This window comes from Osmerus eperlanus, chromosome 17 (genome assembly GCF_963692335.1).
Source record: "Osmerus eperlanus chromosome 17, fOsmEpe2.1, whole genome shotgun sequence".
NCBI classification, from domain to species: Eukaryota; Metazoa; Chordata; class Actinopteri; order Osmeriformes; family Osmeridae; genus Osmerus; species Osmerus eperlanus.
In genome coordinates this window covers 4418586-4435494 of record NC_085034.1, presented here as the reverse complement: position 1 = coordinate 4435494, position 16909 = coordinate 4418586, and the positions used below count along the sequence as shown (strand labels likewise).

General features: G+C 51.8%; 1 protein-coding gene across 2 annotated transcripts; it reads right to left on the bottom strand.

The window, feature by feature from the left end:
- Positions 1-208: 208 nt before the first annotated feature.
- On the bottom strand, positions 209-16797 carry lamb1b (laminin, beta 1b). Of its 2 annotated transcripts, XM_062483745.1 has the most exons (33): positions 16682-16797; positions 15875-16047; positions 15052-15190; positions 14105-14178; positions 13525-13713; positions 13297-13360; positions 12511-12713; positions 12268-12388; positions 11787-11975; positions 11131-11307; positions 10932-11044; positions 10776-10855; positions 10522-10657; positions 10020-10181; positions 9763-9896; positions 9491-9611; positions 9082-9268; positions 8764-8907; positions 7989-8220; positions 7661-7824; positions 6930-7154; positions 6602-6819; positions 5863-5959; positions 3471-3840; positions 3195-3379; positions 2624-2865; positions 2319-2525; positions 2081-2225; positions 1703-1910; positions 1444-1585; positions 1156-1332; positions 878-1037; positions 209-720 (listed from the first exon to the last, which is right to left on the bottom strand). In XM_062483745.1, exons 1-33 carry the CDS (start codon positions 16710-16712, stop codon positions 584-586), a joined length of 5346 nt encoding a protein of 1781 aa, XP_062339729.1. In that variant the 5' UTR covers positions 16713-16797; the 3' UTR covers positions 209-583. The 2 variants fall into 2 exon arrangements, 1 of the variants encoding a protein (XP_062339729.1); XR_009932635.1 differs by lacking the exons at positions 209-720; positions 878-1037 and having other exon boundaries at positions 1191-1332; positions 1444-1581.
- Positions 16798-16909: the final 112 nt, after the last annotated feature.

The following is a 16909-nucleotide window of genomic DNA, read 5'->3' as shown; positions in this document are numbered from 1 at the left end:
TATTCAAACTGTGCTTTGGTCCACTGCGTCTTCGAGTGCCCTGCTTCTGCCAGCCTGTGTTCATCTCCACATGGGTGGCACATGGCCTGGTACTGTACCACCGAACAGCAAGGCCATCTGCCCATACGTCACCACTGCCAATTCATGGTATATGCTGCCACCTAGTGGTTGTTCTGCGATACAAATATTTTTCTTCACAAAAAAGGTGAAAGGTGTTTGTGATGCAGTCGTTTTTAATAAAATGTTAACTTACAGCAACAAATTGGGATCAACATATGTGTATTTTCTGGGGGAAACTTTAAGTATCTTTATAAATATCGTTTTTTTGTTCCCCACATAATGGCTGGTATTTCATGTGCAGTCAAGTGGTTTTAAATTCACATATATTCACATATGACTTGCGATGATAGCTTATATTGCTTTAAAGGTGTGGATCACTTATAGGATCAGTTCTGTATGGAATATTTGGTTCATAGCACAAAATACTAAAGTCTCATGGTTCTTGAAGTGGTTTTCATCTTTAGTTGTCTTCAGCTGTGCTGCTCGCTGACCGCTGCTGTGGTGTGTGGATGGGCGTGGCTGGCTAGAGGCAGGTGCTGTACACGGTGACCTTCATGCTGATGTCTGTGAGCAACTGACGGGCGGTGCTCTCCAGCACGGCCAGCTGCTCTGCCTTGGACTCCAGAAGAAGCTGGTTGTCCTCATAAGATCTCTCCAGCTCTGGGAACACACAAGTACGGCTTGATGTGGAATTTTTATTTGAAAGATTTAGGCCTTTCATAGTCTTTATTCGAGTCGACTGATGCTTTGAGACGTGTGGACAGTAATCAGGGTGCCTGTGTTTGTTGGTGTGGATGGGAGGGTGCAGCTGGAATACCTCGCAGTCTCTGGAGCTTGTCGCTGGTCTGGGACAGCAGCTCTTTGGCCTCTTCCTGAAGTTGCTCCGCCCTCTTCCTGGCGTCAGACACGCCCTCTGCCTTGTCCACCACCAACTCCTCCACTACGCTGTACTTATCCTTCACCTCCGACTCAAACTCCTACCAAACCATGCACACATTAGCACGGGATACATGTAAAGGTGTTTGCATGCGTTTGTCTACATACTGTATATCTGTGTGTGGATGTGAGTGTGTTTGTGTGTGTGTGTACGTGTACCTGCTGGGCCTGGTCTGCCTCTTGCTTGGCCAGATCAGTGACAGTCTGGGTGTGTTCAGCTTTGTGGCTGCTCTCTAGGCTGATCTCTCTCAGCAGAGACACGTCTCTCTCCAGCTGCAGCAGGCGCAGCGTGGTGTTACTCAGCTTCAGCTCCGAGTCGGCCGTCTCCGACTCCACCTGGCGTGCACACACACACAGACACACACACACACACACGCACACCTTTAGTGACCTACCCTCTTCAAAGCGCTGTTCTCAGAAACCTTGACACTTCCAAACATCACTCACGGACGTCAGAAGGTCAAGCGTTCCCTTGGTGTTGTTGCTGGCCTGTTTGATGGCGTCGATGGCAGCATTCTGGGCATGCTCAGTCTTCTCCAGGGCCTCCTTCACCAGATCAGCTGTCTCCTTCATATTGGACGCCTCCTGGCTAGGAGAGACAGAGGGGTTGGAGTGTGGACAGCATGTCATTATGCGTATTGGTTCATGCAGGCATACCTGTGGGTGTTGGCGTGTGCATGCGTGTGTGTGTGAGTGTGTGTGTTACCTGGCAGTGCGGGCCTGCTGCAGTAGGGTCTCTGCTGTCTGGATGTCCTTGGCACTCTGAATGAGGATGGACTCCACGCTGGTCAGGGTGCCCACCTTCTCCTTGATCTCATTGGTCAGCTCCTTCAGCTGGGTGGGCGAGGTGGGCATGTCCAGCGCCAACACCTCATTGGCGACCGCCTCAATCACAGACACATCTGCCCGCTCATCTGCAACACAATGGAAACATGTGCCCTCACTACACAGAGAGAGAGACCAAGAGAGAACAAGACATGGTGAACGAGAGAGAAAGAGAACAAGATGTAGAGAGTGGAAGAGAGGAGCGAGAGACAGGAAGTGTGTGCGTGACGGAGGGAAGAGAGCTTCCTGTTCGGCTCACTGGTGAGCAGGTCTCGTATCTCCTTTATGAGGTTGCGCAGCTGCTGGTTGCTCTGCTCCACTCTCTCTCTGCTCCGGTTGGACTTGAGCAGCACCTCCTGAGCAGTGAGCTTGGCTTGGTCTGCACGCACCTTCGCCTCCCACACCTAGAGGGCGACACGGTGCGCGTTAACGCCACGACAACAGACCCAGCCGACTCTCGGTAGGCGGGGAGGAGAGACTAGTGACACAGGTCTCACCATCCTGGAGAGCTCGTCCACTTCCTGCATGGCAGTGAGGATGTCCTGGTCCAAGTCCTTGGAGGATTTCAGGGCGGTTTGTGATGTTGTGACCAGGCCCTCACAGCCCTCACCCCCACAGTGGTGTGTGCCGTCCTCCCCCACGCATCCCAGACCTCCACAGGGGGACCCATCGCACCCCTCCACACCCCCCTCAGCACCGCACGTCTAAGGAGAGAGACAGAGCACCAGACACGTTGATGGTCACGTAATGCTAACAAATAACAACGTATATAACGGCGCCAAGTTGATCCAATCGAACGCACCTGCTTGCTGAGTCCCGATAGGTCGAAAGCATCCAGGTCTTTGGCCAGCTTCTCCAGTTTCTGCGTGTGTCTCTGCTGCTTCCGGTCGAACTCCTTCTGGCTCTTGCTCAGTTTGTCCTCTGCGGCGCGCCGCAACTTTGCAGACTCCTCCACTGTGTTGCCAGGGTTACTGGTGGAGACGTTGGCCCGGTGCTCCGCCATGCGAGACTCCAGGTGGGCGGTGGTGATGCTGTCCATCGCTCCTGCAGGTGGTACACGTTGGACAGGGCCACGTGGGTCAGGGCACAGCTAGCAACTACCACTTCACCATCTCATCATCACGCTTCTCCCTCATTCAATCAGCACAGATAGGACTTTTCCCTACTTTTTGTAGACTGTGTTAATGTCTCTCTCTCTCTCTCTCTCTCTCTCTCTCTCTCTCTCTCTCTCTCTCTCTCTCTCTCTCTCTCTCTCTCTCTCTCTCTCTCTCTCTCTCTCTCTCTCTCTCTCTCTCTCTCTCTCTCTGTCTCTCTCACACACACACACACACACTCTCTCACTCTCTCTGTCTCTCACTCTCTCTCTCTCTCACCCTGGATGTTGGAGTTCTTCACGTTGTCCACCTGCTGCCGGATCTCTCTGACGGAGCGCTCCAGGTCCTCGGCCCCCTGCCTCAGGGCGTCCAGACTGGCGGCGGTCTGGTTGGCATCGCCGTGGAGACGAGAGAGGGTGTCCTCTGTCGTGTTCAGCCTCTCGTTCAAGTCTGCCACCAGCGACCTGTTAAGGATGGCATCATGTTGAGGATGTGCCGGTGACTGAGGAGGGGAAAAAAGTAAAGTACGTCTGGTGTGTGTGTGTGTGTACGCACGTGGTCCGTAGCATCAGCTGCTGTATCTCCTCCAGCTGTTGCCAGGCAGGGTTGTTCTCCAGCAGGTCTCTGACAGCCTTGGCGCTGGTCTCCAGGCTGCTCACCGTCTCCTTGTAGGGCGCCGTCACCCCAGTGGTCAGGAGCTCGCTCACATGCTCATCTAGTCGCCGCGTCTGATTGGTCAGTTCCCCCACCACGCGGTCCCAGGCGGAGAAGCACTGGTGGCAGAGCTCGCAGGCTGGGAACTCCCCCTGGAAGCCGCGGGCACACTGGTCACACCTGGGGCCCGTCACGCCCTCCACGCACGCACACTGGCCCGTGGTCTTGTGGCACTGCTCTCTGGCGATGCCGCGTGGGTCGCAGTCACACGCTACAGAGAGACAAAGGGAGTGTTTGAGTCACACACACACACCAACACACACACTGTCAAACTCATGCACAAGTCTGAACGGATCCTGGATCCGTGATAATGGTAGTGATAACAGCTGTGCTCTTGAGATATCCAGGGAGGTATGTGTGTGTGTCGTCCCACACAGGCTGCTCCCAGGGAGGAAGATGGAGTATGGGGCCCCTCTAGAGACAGATAGTACCCTTATGAAGAAATATGAGAGCATGTCCACCACCTCTAAGATTCCCCCCAAGGAAATGAAGAGTGTGAATTGGTGAACAAACACAGGATTGACCTTGACCTTTGACCCTGTCTTGTGCTACGTTACCGACCTGCCCACAGGAAGGGAGGAGACGAGAGATGGAGTGACTCACAGGGAAAGAATGTAAAATGGAGGAAAAGGGGAGAATGTCAGTGGTAAGCACCACTAACGTGGCCCTTGGGTTTGATTGATGAGGGTTGATGGTAGAATTGCGTGAGTGTGTTTGTGTGTTTCTCAAAAGTTACAGTGGTCTACATAAACAAGGCATTTCCACATTATGATAACATGCTATTGTAAACCATTAAAGTGATAATTTAGCCAAATTACATAAACACACGGCCATGTGGTCGACAGACAACGGTCTCTTAGATCACGCCTCACACACACACACACACACATCAGGCTCACACAGACACCCTCTCTCACTATCCCTCTCCATCTCTCTCGCTCTCTTTTTGCGATCTCTCTCTCTCCATCCCTCTGTCTCTCTGTCTCTCTCCCACATACAGTACACCCACACATAGTATTCCAATGATGTACACTCTTCATTTCCCATGATTCGTCACAGCAGTGCAGTGTAACAGTCTGTGAAGAGTGAGGGCAGAGCCAGGGGTCCATCTGGCTTCACAGGCTGGAGGGTAACTCTGCAGGACTGATCTGGGAGCACTGAGCTGCAGGCGGAGGAGCTGGAGAGGGGGCATGACCAACACGGGATGCCTCGGAATTCTGGGGGAACATCTGGTTCTCATTCCGTCATGAGAGAGAGAGAGAGGTCCTTCCCAGAGTCTTCTCATCAACAGGCTTTTTTTCCCCTCTGATGTTTTGGTTCTCTCTCTCTCTCTCTCTCTCTCTCTCTCTCTCTATATATATATATATATATATATCTCTCTCTCTCTCTTTCTCTCTCTCTTTCTCTCTATATGTCTTTCTCTCTCTCTCTCTCTCTCTCTCTCTGTCTCTCTCTCTTTCTCTGTCTCTCTCTCTCATTTGTGAGGGTGTGCCAGCTACTATGAGGCATGCATTTCTCCAGCTGGACTGAGGGAGGAGATGGCCAGATTGTTGTTCAGTTGTTCAGCAGATGATGAACCATGTCTCGTGGAGTGAGAGTCAGACCAGTCCTAATGGATGACACTCACACGCTGGGACTGACAACACAAGGACAGGACAGAAGCCTGGAAGCCTCGCCAAGTCACCAGACATCCACTCTGTGAGGCAGATGTCCTACATACACACATAAACACACGCACACACACACATAACCACATACACACACAGCGTGAGAACACTCTGGAAGCCATGGAAAAAGAATATAAAACAGCAAAGCCGCGGAGTCACTCTAGGGAACCACTGGTCATGAGAACGAGAACTGAGACTGTTTACTCAAACTAGCCCACTCACAGAAAGACACAGAGGGGAAGAGAGAGAGAGACACAGAGGGGAAGAGAGAGAGAGAGACAGAGAGGGGAAGAGAGAGAGTCAGATGGGAAGAGAGAAAGAGACACAGAGGGGAAGAGAGAGAGAGAGAGAGAGAGAGAGAGAGAGAGAGAGAGAGAGAGAGAGAGAGAGAGAGAGACAGACATTAACACAGTCTACAAACATACGGGAAGAGACAACACAGATGCAGATGGACAGGAAACTGCATTTTTTAACAAACATATTTCCTTTCTGTCATACGTGCAAAGTATGCAACCATGATGGACCTACACACAAAGACATGCTTCAGGGACTGGGCGGGGACTCACCATGACATTTGACCTTTGGCTCTCCCCAGAACAGCTCTCTGCACTCCCTACAGGTCCTGCCTCCGAACCCAGGCCTGCATGAGCACTGCCCTGTCACCTGGAAACACACAACACGTCAACATGGTACACGCAACTCATCCACACGCAACTCATCCGCACGCAACTCATCCGCACGCAACTCATCCACACGCAACTCATCCGCACGCAACTCATCCACACGCAACTCATCCGCACGCAACTCATCCGCACGCAACTCATCCGCACGCAACTCATCCACACGCAACTCATCCACACGCAACTCATCCACGCTTGGCACATTATCCACTTCATGAAAGCTGGATCGTTGTGTTAACATGACCCATACACACACATTTACTCAAAAACAATGGGCCACTAATGTTGGAAAGAGTCCCCCACCCCTCTCTTCTCTAATGTGGAATGTGTGTTCAGAAATCCCAGAGAGTATTCTTTCAGACTTCCTTCCTCTGTGGAGCTGAGCCAGGAAACACACAACCCTGGTAGTTTCTCCCGTGAATGTGTGTGTGTGTCTTTGATTGTGTGTGCATACAGTGTGCAGCCTGCTGTGTGTGTGTGTGTCAGTGAGTAAGAAAGAGAGATAAGGGAGTCTATGGTTAAACTGAGTAAGCAGTGAGAAGCTGGATCCACAGGCTACAGTGCCAGGCCTGGTGAGTGACAGGTCGGAAGTACGGACTAGACCAATGGGGAACCAGCAACTCACCTCACTGCAGGAGGAGCTGAAGGAGTGGGCGGGGTCACAGTCGCAGGCTTGGCAGCCCGCTCCGCTGGCTAGGTTCCAGGTGTTGGGAGCACAGCGGTCACAGCTCTTACCCACCACGTTGGGCTGGCAGGGGCACTGGCCACTGTGCAGGTCACAGTGACACTCGTCCGGAGCAGGGCAGGCCTGCGATGCCGTACCCACAGCGAAGCACATACACCCTGCCGAGGAACAAGGGAGATCTGGTCACTCCCTCACCAACGACCACACGCACGCACAAACAGTAAAAAAAAGAAACAGTAAAAAAAAAAAAAAAAAAGTGTTGGCTCACTTCTGCAGCTCTGGGTGGCTGCGTTGCCGTGGTAACCCGCTTTGCAGCGATGGCAGTTGGAGCCCTCTGTGTAGTACAGGCATCTAAGGCAGGAGCCCGTCCGGGCGTCGCAGGCGCCCGGGTCGTGCATGTCGATGTTGTTGCTACACTGGCACGGCAGACAGCGCCCTCCGGGCACCTGGGGGTTACCGTAGTAACCAGGGGCACATTCGTTACACCTGGGTCCTGGAGAGCAGATGGTGACAAGGCTTCAGGAACAGACATCACACACACAAGCACCCCTATCATCCAATTAAAACAAACTCAAAGCTGGGTTAGGATTACCCACTCCATTCCTGATGCACCTGGTCAGGTCTGTCCAGCGGTCATAAAGCTGGTTGAGGGGTCATTTTACTTGCACACTGGGAGAGGTATCTGTGCTGTTTCCCACACACTCTCTCTCTCCCTGTAGTTAGCCTAGCTCTACCTGCCTATTAGGACAGACAAGAGGCCTGGCTCTATGATTACAGGGTAACACTGGCCTTTCTATGAGCTCTGCTATGACAGGTGTGTGTGGGTAGGAGAAACTGGAGTTTGAGTGTGTGATGAGTATGTGGTGGGAAAAGTCAACTTCACTTGATCTGCTTTGTGTGCGTGGGTGTGTGTGTGTGTATGTGTGCGCATGTGTGTGTGTATGTGTGTGTACGTGTATGTGTGTGTGCGTGTGTGCGTGCGTGCGTGCTGATATCTACCTCTGTATCCCGGGCTGCAGGCACACACCAGCTTCTGGGAGGGGAGCTCATGGTAACATCCTTCTGCAAACTGCCGTCCGCTCCCGGGCCCGTCGGGGCAGAGGCACGGGCGGCACTGCCCACCAGAACCAAGGACCGGGTCACCGTGGTAACCACTCAGACACCTGCAGGAGTTGGGAGGGGGACATGATGGGATACACATACCCCTCGACACATACACCCTTATAGTCACATACTCACACTCATCGACATTCAACACCGCTCATCGACACACGTATAAAAAGGTATGAAGGCTCTAAACTGTGGCACGGTTGGTTAGCTTTGGTACCTCTCACAGTTCTGCCCGGTGGTGGAGTCTCTGCAGTCCTGGCATTCTCCAGTCTGGGGGTGGCAGTACTCGCTGTGCCCGTTGCAGTGGCAGGGCCGGCAATGTGGGAATCCCCAGAAGCCTGGCTGGCAGTGGGCACAATGACGCCCTGTGGCCCCTGGCACACACTCACACTGACCTGAGGCCTCCTGGCAGAAGGCATGGAGCGAGCCCTGGGGATCACAGCCACAGGCTGGGGAAGACAGAGAGGGGGAGAGAGGGGAGGGACATGGAGAGAGAGGGGAGGGACATGGAGAGATAGGGGAGGGACATGGAGAGAGAGGGGAGGGACATGGAGAGAGAGGGGAGGGACATGGAGAGAGAGGGGAGGGACATGGAGAGAGAGGGGAGGGACATGGAGAGAGAGGGGAGGGACATGGAGAGAGAGGGGAGGGACATGGAGAGATAGGGGAGGGACATGGAGAGAGAGGGGAGGGACATGGAGAGATAGGGGAGGGACATGGAGAGATAGGGGAGGGACATGGAGAGATAGGGGAGGGACATGGAGAGAGAGGGGAGGGACATGGAGAGATAGGGGAGGGACATGGAGAGAGAGGGGAGGGACATGGAGAGATAGGGGAGGGACATGGAGAGATAGGGGAGGGACATGGAGAGAGAGGGGAGGGACCGAGGGAGGTGGAGAGAGGGAGGAAAGACAGGGGAAAATCACAGTATGTGGTTCACAACAGATTCGAACAAATCCTCAGCCCTATGTTGTCCTTGCTGTTGACCTCACCTCTGCAGCCTGCTGGGCTGAACAGGTAGGTGGCGGGAGAACAGTGGTCACAGTTCCTGCCCACCACGTTGGGGCGACATCGACACTGGCCGCCGCTGGGCTCACACACAGTACTGAGGGAACCCTGGGGGTCACACTGGCACGCTACAGAGAGGGGGGGGGGATTTAGTGAGGGGGTTGGGGGGGGCGGAGAGATGAGAAGGGAAGGGAAGAGAAGGATGAAGTATTTAATGAAATGGTAGTGGAATGTTACATTCTCAAGGCTATAAATCCGCTGATAACACACACAAACACCCCCCCACACACACGTGTTCCTACCCATGGCTCCCTGGTGCAGCAGGGCGGACACGCTGAAGATGTAGTCGTTGCAGATGTCGGTCATGGGGCTCTTGATGACGCTCTGGCTGCTCTCCAGACAGCGGTACCTCTGGAACGTGTCCCACGCTCCCTCGCCCTGGCTGCCCTCAAACATGTCCAGCTCCCGCACCCGCGGCATGAGCACCAACTGAACACAGGGGGGGGACGGGGAGGGGGGGACGGGGACGTGGGGGGGACGTGGGGGGGGGAGGGGTGGGAGGGGTGGAGCAAGAGCAGAGGAAGATATATAGAGATACGTGAACAAATCATTGAGGCAGCAATACTAAACGTCACAGACTTATGACTCTGGGATTTATCTTTCCGCTTCTGTACTGCGTGTGCGTGTGTGTGTGTTTGCGTGTGTACTCACAGAGTCGATGAGTGTGTAGGGGCTCTGGACATGGCCGAGCGAGGAGTAGAGAGGCAGACTCAGACGCATTGTGTAGTTGTAGCCCTTCTCCAGACAAACAGGCCTCGGCAGCACCACATGTCTAACACACACACACACACACAGGATGGACGAGAAGGATTCAGAATGGGAGAACGAAAGACTGACAGACCAACTGACCAACACCTAGACTGATGGACAGAGAGACAGAGAGAAAGACCGGCAGAAACACAGAGAGAAAAGTTGAGGCTGACCTGGACCCTGGAGGCAGAGAGACGGTCTGCTGGTCTCCCCCTGGTATGGAGTTAGCACACAGACTGCTGAGGTCTGAAGGGTTGAAGACAGGCCGCTCCACCCTCATATTCACCTGCTCCCACTGCTGGGGCAACTACAGCAGCACACAGAACACAGAACGCCTTTACGCCCGCGAGGATACACGTGGTACAAACAAGATGTGTGTGTTGATGTCACAAAGGGCGGCGTGCGGTTCTCTTGTGTGTGTGTGTGTTACCTGCGGTTCGTAGCGGATGAGCAGGTCATAGTCCATGGACTCTGGGATGTTGTTGATGATGAACTCCAGGTGAGCTCCTTCAGGGACGTTGACAAAGCCCATGCCTGTCCAGGTGGGGCTGCGGGGTAGGGGGGGGTAGGGCCTCGGAACCACGGTCACTCCCTGAGAGGGGGAGAGGAAGACACACACAGAGACAGTGAGACACACACTTGAGAATGACCAACTCACACACACACACACACACACACACACTCTCTTTCCCACACACACACACACACACACACACACACACACTCGCTCTCTTTCCCCCACACACACACACACACACACACACACACACACACACACACACACACACACACACTCTCTCTTTCCCACACACACACACACACACACTCTCTCTTTTTCCCACACACACACACACACACACACACACACACTCTCTCTCTTTCCCACACACACACACCCTCTCTCTCTTTCCCACACACACACAGACACTCACAGGTCCGTGCTTGGCGTCCTCTGCCTCGTAGATGTAGTGGTCCAGAGCTATGAAGTAGAAGCCAGACTCCACCTGGTCACAGCGCTGGCCAAACATGTGGTCCCTACACACACACTGGCCCGACACCGGGTCACAGCTACAGGGAGGGGGTGCAGAAAGTTAGGTACGGGAAGAGCTGCTAGATATCCTAATTGGATCCAGGTTCTGATTGGTCGATGCTAATATAGGCTTCCTGTGATTGGTTAAAAACATACTTGTTGTGGATGGCTCCACCCTGGTCGCAGTCACATGCTCGACAGCCGTCCATGTCCATACTGAGACCCCAGTGTTGTGGCTGCAGTGGACGAGAGTGGAGTTACAGACAGACACTGACACACGCACACACACACGCAAGATAGTCAGTCCCTTACCAGACACTGATCACAGTTCCTGCCGGTGACGAGGCGCTTGCAGAAGCAGTTTCCTGAGTCCATGTCACATGGGTTTCCCCCCGGCAGCGTGCCCAATGGGTTACAGGTACATGCTGCCAAAACACACACAGACACAAACAATCAAAAACAGGAAACAATGTACATTATCTTGTGTAGTGTGTAGCTGTGTTTGACTCACGCATGCATCCCAGGGGGTCCCGTCCCAGGCCATAGTGTCCTTGTCTGCAGTGATCACAGCGCTCTCCCTCCACGCTGGCCTTGCAGCGACACTGGCCAGCAATCAGACCCAGGGACACGTCCGTCCGCGCGTCACACACCCCCCCCTGCAGCGAGCCGTCCGGGTCACAGTTACACTCTACGGAGAGGAAGGAGAGAAGGGGAGTGGAGGGGAGTAAGGAAGAGAAGAGGAGGAGGGGAGTGGAGAGGAGAGGAGGAGGGGAGGGGTGGAGGGGAGTAAAGAAGAGAAGAGGAGGAGGGGAGTGGAGAGGAGAGGAGGAGGGGAGAGGAGGAGGGGAGGGGAGGAGGGGAGTGGAGGAGGGGAGGGGTGGAGGGGAGGGGTGGAGGGGAGGGGAAGAGAAGAGGAGGAAGGGGAGGGGTGGAGGGGAGGAGGGGAGGGGGCAAGGAGGAGAAAAAGGAAGGGAATCCGTTACGGCTTGCAGTCTATTTTCTAGCACCAATTCCATCTGTATCTACCTGGTGTTTACCAACTATTACGTCATAAGAAGAGGCACTTTCTAGCGGTTCAAACACCAGTGCTAATGGCCCTGGTACCAGGTGGTGTGTGTAGGACAGCGGCTCTAACGACACAGAGATAGAAAGGGGGTGCTGGCATACGTTCACAGAGGCGCGGGTCCCTCAGGGTCCTGTGGGGGTGCTGGTAGTAGAAGGGCCGACACTGCTCACACTGACGGCCCATGGTGTTGTGCTGACAGTCCTCACACACCCCACCCGTCACATTCCCTGTAGACATGTACACTGCCAAGTCGAAGTGGCACTTCCCAGAGTGCTGGTTGCACTCACACTCTGAGTGGAGGGGGCGAGAAAGAGATCATGTGTTAACACTGAAGCGTCAAAGTAATACATGATGTGTCTGTGTGTGACGAGAGTGTGTGTGATCAACATGTGTCGGATGTGTGTGAGGCTGTATGTGTAATGTGTGTGTGTGTTATAAGTGTGTGTGATGAATGTGTGTGATGTGTGTGTGTGTGATAAGTGTGTGTGATGAATGTGTGTGATGTGTGTGTGTGTGTGATAAGTGTGTGTGATGAATGTGTGTGATGTGTGTGTGTGTGTGATAAGTGTGCGTGTGTCTCACTTTTGCAGGCGTTTGTGTTACGTCCTTCTGCAGGTTTCCAGGGTTGGTCATTATAGAAATCCTGACAGAGCTCACAGTTCAGACCCTTAGTGTAATGGTTACACATACAGTGGCCATGGACCTACACACACACACAGACATAAGAAACATATACTAGCGTCAAACGCAAAACCACACTGGTGAATCAAAATATGATACTGCGGTATATGTGTGTTTGTGTGTGTAAGTGTGTGTGAGACTCACCATGCCATCAAAGTCCACAGTTGCACGGTCAACAGGGGCACACTTGGAGGCGTGGCCATAGCAGAAGCAGTTGCCACGGACGACCATGTCGTAGAGAGCGTAGTAGTACTTCTTGGTGACCTCATCACGAGAGTCCAGCAGGTTGTCACCCAATGTATGCAGCTGGGTGAACTTCACTCGTATGTTTGTTATCTTCAGCATGTCTACACACACACACACACACACACACACAACACACAACACGCAGCATGTGTATAAACAACTGTAAACAATCTTCAAAACGCAGTGGACTTTTGCTGAAGTAAATGAAGCCATTTTCCCATGGGACAGCAGCTGTATCCTACATTGATATTCATGCACAGAGGAGCTCTGTCTGGTGTGGTCTGATAGGGGTCCTGACTCATCTGCGAAGCCTGCTTCTGAAGTCCCTAACACACCCTACACACACATTCACCACATGCTTCCAGAGGCCCCAGTGTGTTTACGCTTGTATGTGAAAGAGAGAAGAGAGAGATAGAGAGAGCAGAAAGAGAGAGATATGCGAAGGGGTGTATGTTTCAGTGTGTATGGGGACCATGTAACTTCCAGATGTGAAATTCCATCGGAACCCCCAGACTATCTGACCTTTGTTCCATGCCTATTACCTTGACTACGACTACAAATGACTTAAGGCTGTCATTACATTATTCTCATAATCATATACATTATAAACGTTACAAATAGGCATTTTATTATGTCTCAATGAGAGGTGTATGACTCCCCAGGCATTATGTTGGAGGTACTCACTCTGTATTCTGGTGCTATAGGGGTCTGCGATCTCAAAGGCTGGGTCCAGCACACGAAATATCACCTAGGAGAGGAGAGGCACGGAGAAAAATATGACACCTTTTCAAGCTAGCAACCAAGAACGACCTCCCTCACTCTCGAACACAGACACACATGCAGGCTGTACACACATATATCAGCGTGCAGACACACACACACACACACATTCGTGAACACACGCATACACACCTCTCCCTCCGTGGACGGCTCAATGTCGGAATAGCGCGAGTCACAGATGACGTCGTCCACTTTGACCACGGGTCCCAGCGACACGCCAGGGAAGGAGGCTTCGCAGTCGTAGCTATAGTAACGGTACACCTGCCACGTCTTGCCAAAGTCCATAGAACGTTCGATGACCATGGACGCTGGGCGAAATGTCTGCCAGACACACACACAACACATTTATACATCCACAGTTACATCATAAAAAATGAACCACTTCATCGAAACACACATATAACATGCAGTTTCAATAAGTGCTATGAGTCACAGTGGTTCTAACTAGAGGGATGGACAGGAAGATACATCATTAAAGGGGGCGGGGCACAGGAAGGCGGCAGAGGTACAAGGATGTGAGCTTCACACACAAACACCAGCAGAGTAGAGACGAGAGTTTTACTGCATGGCCCCTCCCCTTTTTCTCTCAAAAGACCAAGAGAATTTTCCACATTCCTCACCCACAGCTGTGAGTGTGTGTTTACCTCTGCCCGTGAATGTATGAGTGTGTGTGAGTGTGTGCGATGTAAATGTGTGGGCAAGGGTCAGTCACCTTGAAGGTCATGATGAGGTGAGTGAAATGAAACTCTGCTTCCAAGTTCAGCTGAATGGTCACGTTCTCCACACCTACATCCAGAGGAAACACAAAAACATAGGTCTAACAGGAAATGCACACACACATACAGGACACACACATACACACACACACACACACACGTGTAAACAGACCGGCCTTCCTTCCACAACCATGTGACGAATCAATCTGTTGCCTTGGCTACAGGGGTGGACAGAGGTCGCTTAGTGAAGAATGTGATTCAGAATTTAGAAATCCCGACCTCTACTACGCTTCTTCTCCCTCGTCCTGGGACTCCCAGACCATCTGGACGGCTGGCCGATGATCCCCCCCATAACTCAGACTCTGGCGCCAGATTCCCACCACTTCGCTGAGCTGGGTGGGTGGGTCTACTCTGAGCTGGGGTGAGTGAGTGAGTGTGTATTTTGGAGTTGAGGTTTTTGTGTTTTTGCTTTTTGTGTGTGTGTTGGTCTTAGTGTGAAGGTTTTTGGAATATCCTGTGCAGTTCTCATCTTGTCAGGACAGAATATCCCACTCTCTAATAAATGTAAGTGTGAGTGTGTGTGTTAAAGGAAGCGTTACACTTGTGTTTCGGTGGACACACATCTGTTCCCAAAGTACCACCTGTTCCTCTGAGCACACCTGTGACCCCTCCCCTTGGGCCTGCTCTGATTGGCTGGCCTGCCCTGTGATCTACCGTTTACTCATTCCCGCCTCTTGTTCCCATGAGAACATACACAGGATGCTCTCACCCACCCCTCAATCTGTCAACACTCATCCTGGCCATTATGCTCTCATTTACTCCCTCCCATTGTCCCCTCCAACTAAAACACTGTAGATCCTCCTCTCTCTATCTCTGTCTCTCTCTCTCTGTCTCTCTCTCTGTCTCTCTATCTGTGTCTCTCTCTCTCTTTCCAATTTCTCACCATTCTCAGACTGCCACCAGGTTTTGAGGCGGTTGTGAGCGAAGGTGGTGACCACGTTCTCGATGGTGTGGCTGGTTGTGTGATTCGTTCGCTCATTGTACATCTTCCTGGAGTCACACACAAAACATTTCTTCTCATCCTGGAAGAGAGGGAAAGATAAAGTGGCAGCACACTGTTGCTTGTATGTGGTACAAATGAGGCCTAGACACACTGTATGTTGACACACACACACACACACACACATGTACTTGTCACCAGCTTGTGCAACTACTTTCACAATCTCTGAATTCAGCCAACTTCAGCTATGTTGAAACTCAATCTCTAAGTGTTGCTAAGTGGTTCCTCTCCCCGACCAGTCTGAGTCTTTCCCAGTCCCCTCCTCTGTTGAACCAAGAATGTTCCTGCACACCCAGCAGCCCCTCCCTCCCTTGATAAAAACCCTCCACACAAACCCCCATCTATAGCAGACCCCCCGGAAGGGCTCTGACTAAACGGAATATCCCTGATCAAGCCCCCATCTTCACTCCCCAGAGTTAAGTAGACAGGACATTGATTGTGTGGCACACAGCACGTATTGTGAGGGGGAAATGCCAGCCCTCCCACTCGGCAAGACATCATGGAGACTTTCCCTCACACACATTGCTCAAACATTACACTATCAGCATTAATAAAATATGAAATCACAAAACTGATGTTGAAAGTATTGAGGCGGTCTGTGTGGCTTCATCCCAAACATTATGTTCATTTGGCTGTTATTTCCTTTAACAGACTCTTCTCAAGCATTCAATGTCAATGCATAGATCTGATCGCGCGCCTGTCTCACCTCCAGGTGGCCGACAATGCAGAAGCGCTCTGGCCGCTTCATGCCGCATGAGGAGGAAGCGGTCAGCTGGTGCGCACGGCCGATCAGCAAGTCTCCAGTAGCGGGGTAGCAGCTGCCCTCGGTGCAAACGTCCCCAAACTCCGGGAGCTGCTGGACAGCTCGACACCCGAGAACTGCGCATGAAAGGCAGAGAGGAGACAGTGGTGAATAAGTATGAATGGGGATGCGCTAGTGTAGCACTGAAGTTCTAGAAGCTAGAGACTTTGAAACATATAATATTGAATAGCCAACCAGTTAAAAATCTATTTATTTGCTACCGTCTGTCTATTATAATATACTTCGAAGTAAAACTTAAAACGAGCACCAGAAAGCATATGCTGGGCCCACAGTTAATTTAATTGAAATCACATGTACTCCCTTTTTAATCAATCCCAGGAGGGGGAATGTTTATGAAAGCAGGCTGTTTTATTCCGAAAAATGGCATAGATGTCAGCGTACATTTATGTACAAAACAGCCTCAGAAAACCCTGAATAACAATTTTTAAACCCGAACCTAGGCGCACTTAGCTATCCAATATGAAAGCAATATCCTCTTAGTTTACCACATACGGATTAACATTTGTCCCTCCTTAAATGTGCTGGATGACAAGTGGTACACGCCGGAAAAACAGTAAGCAATATAATACAAAACAGTTAGATTGTAAAGCACACTCTTTATACAGACCAGTTTTCTTTTCCGTTAACATACATACGTTTTTGTAAGTAGGCTATATGAATAAGTTCCAGAATAGAGGGAACGGCACTTACTGAGTATGGTTGCGATATGAAATATCAACATTTTTCGATGTAAAACATTGATATTTCGCCTCTGGGTTGATGTCAGCGGGTTTCGAAGCGGTGAGTGAGTAAATGTGTTTGAGAGGAGGGAGTTGTCACGTACGAGATCGTAGCGAGCCCCCAACTTCGCATCCCACGCGGCCCCCACCCCTCTAGCTAAAACAACAACTCTACATTGAAACTTTCATCCGCACTTAC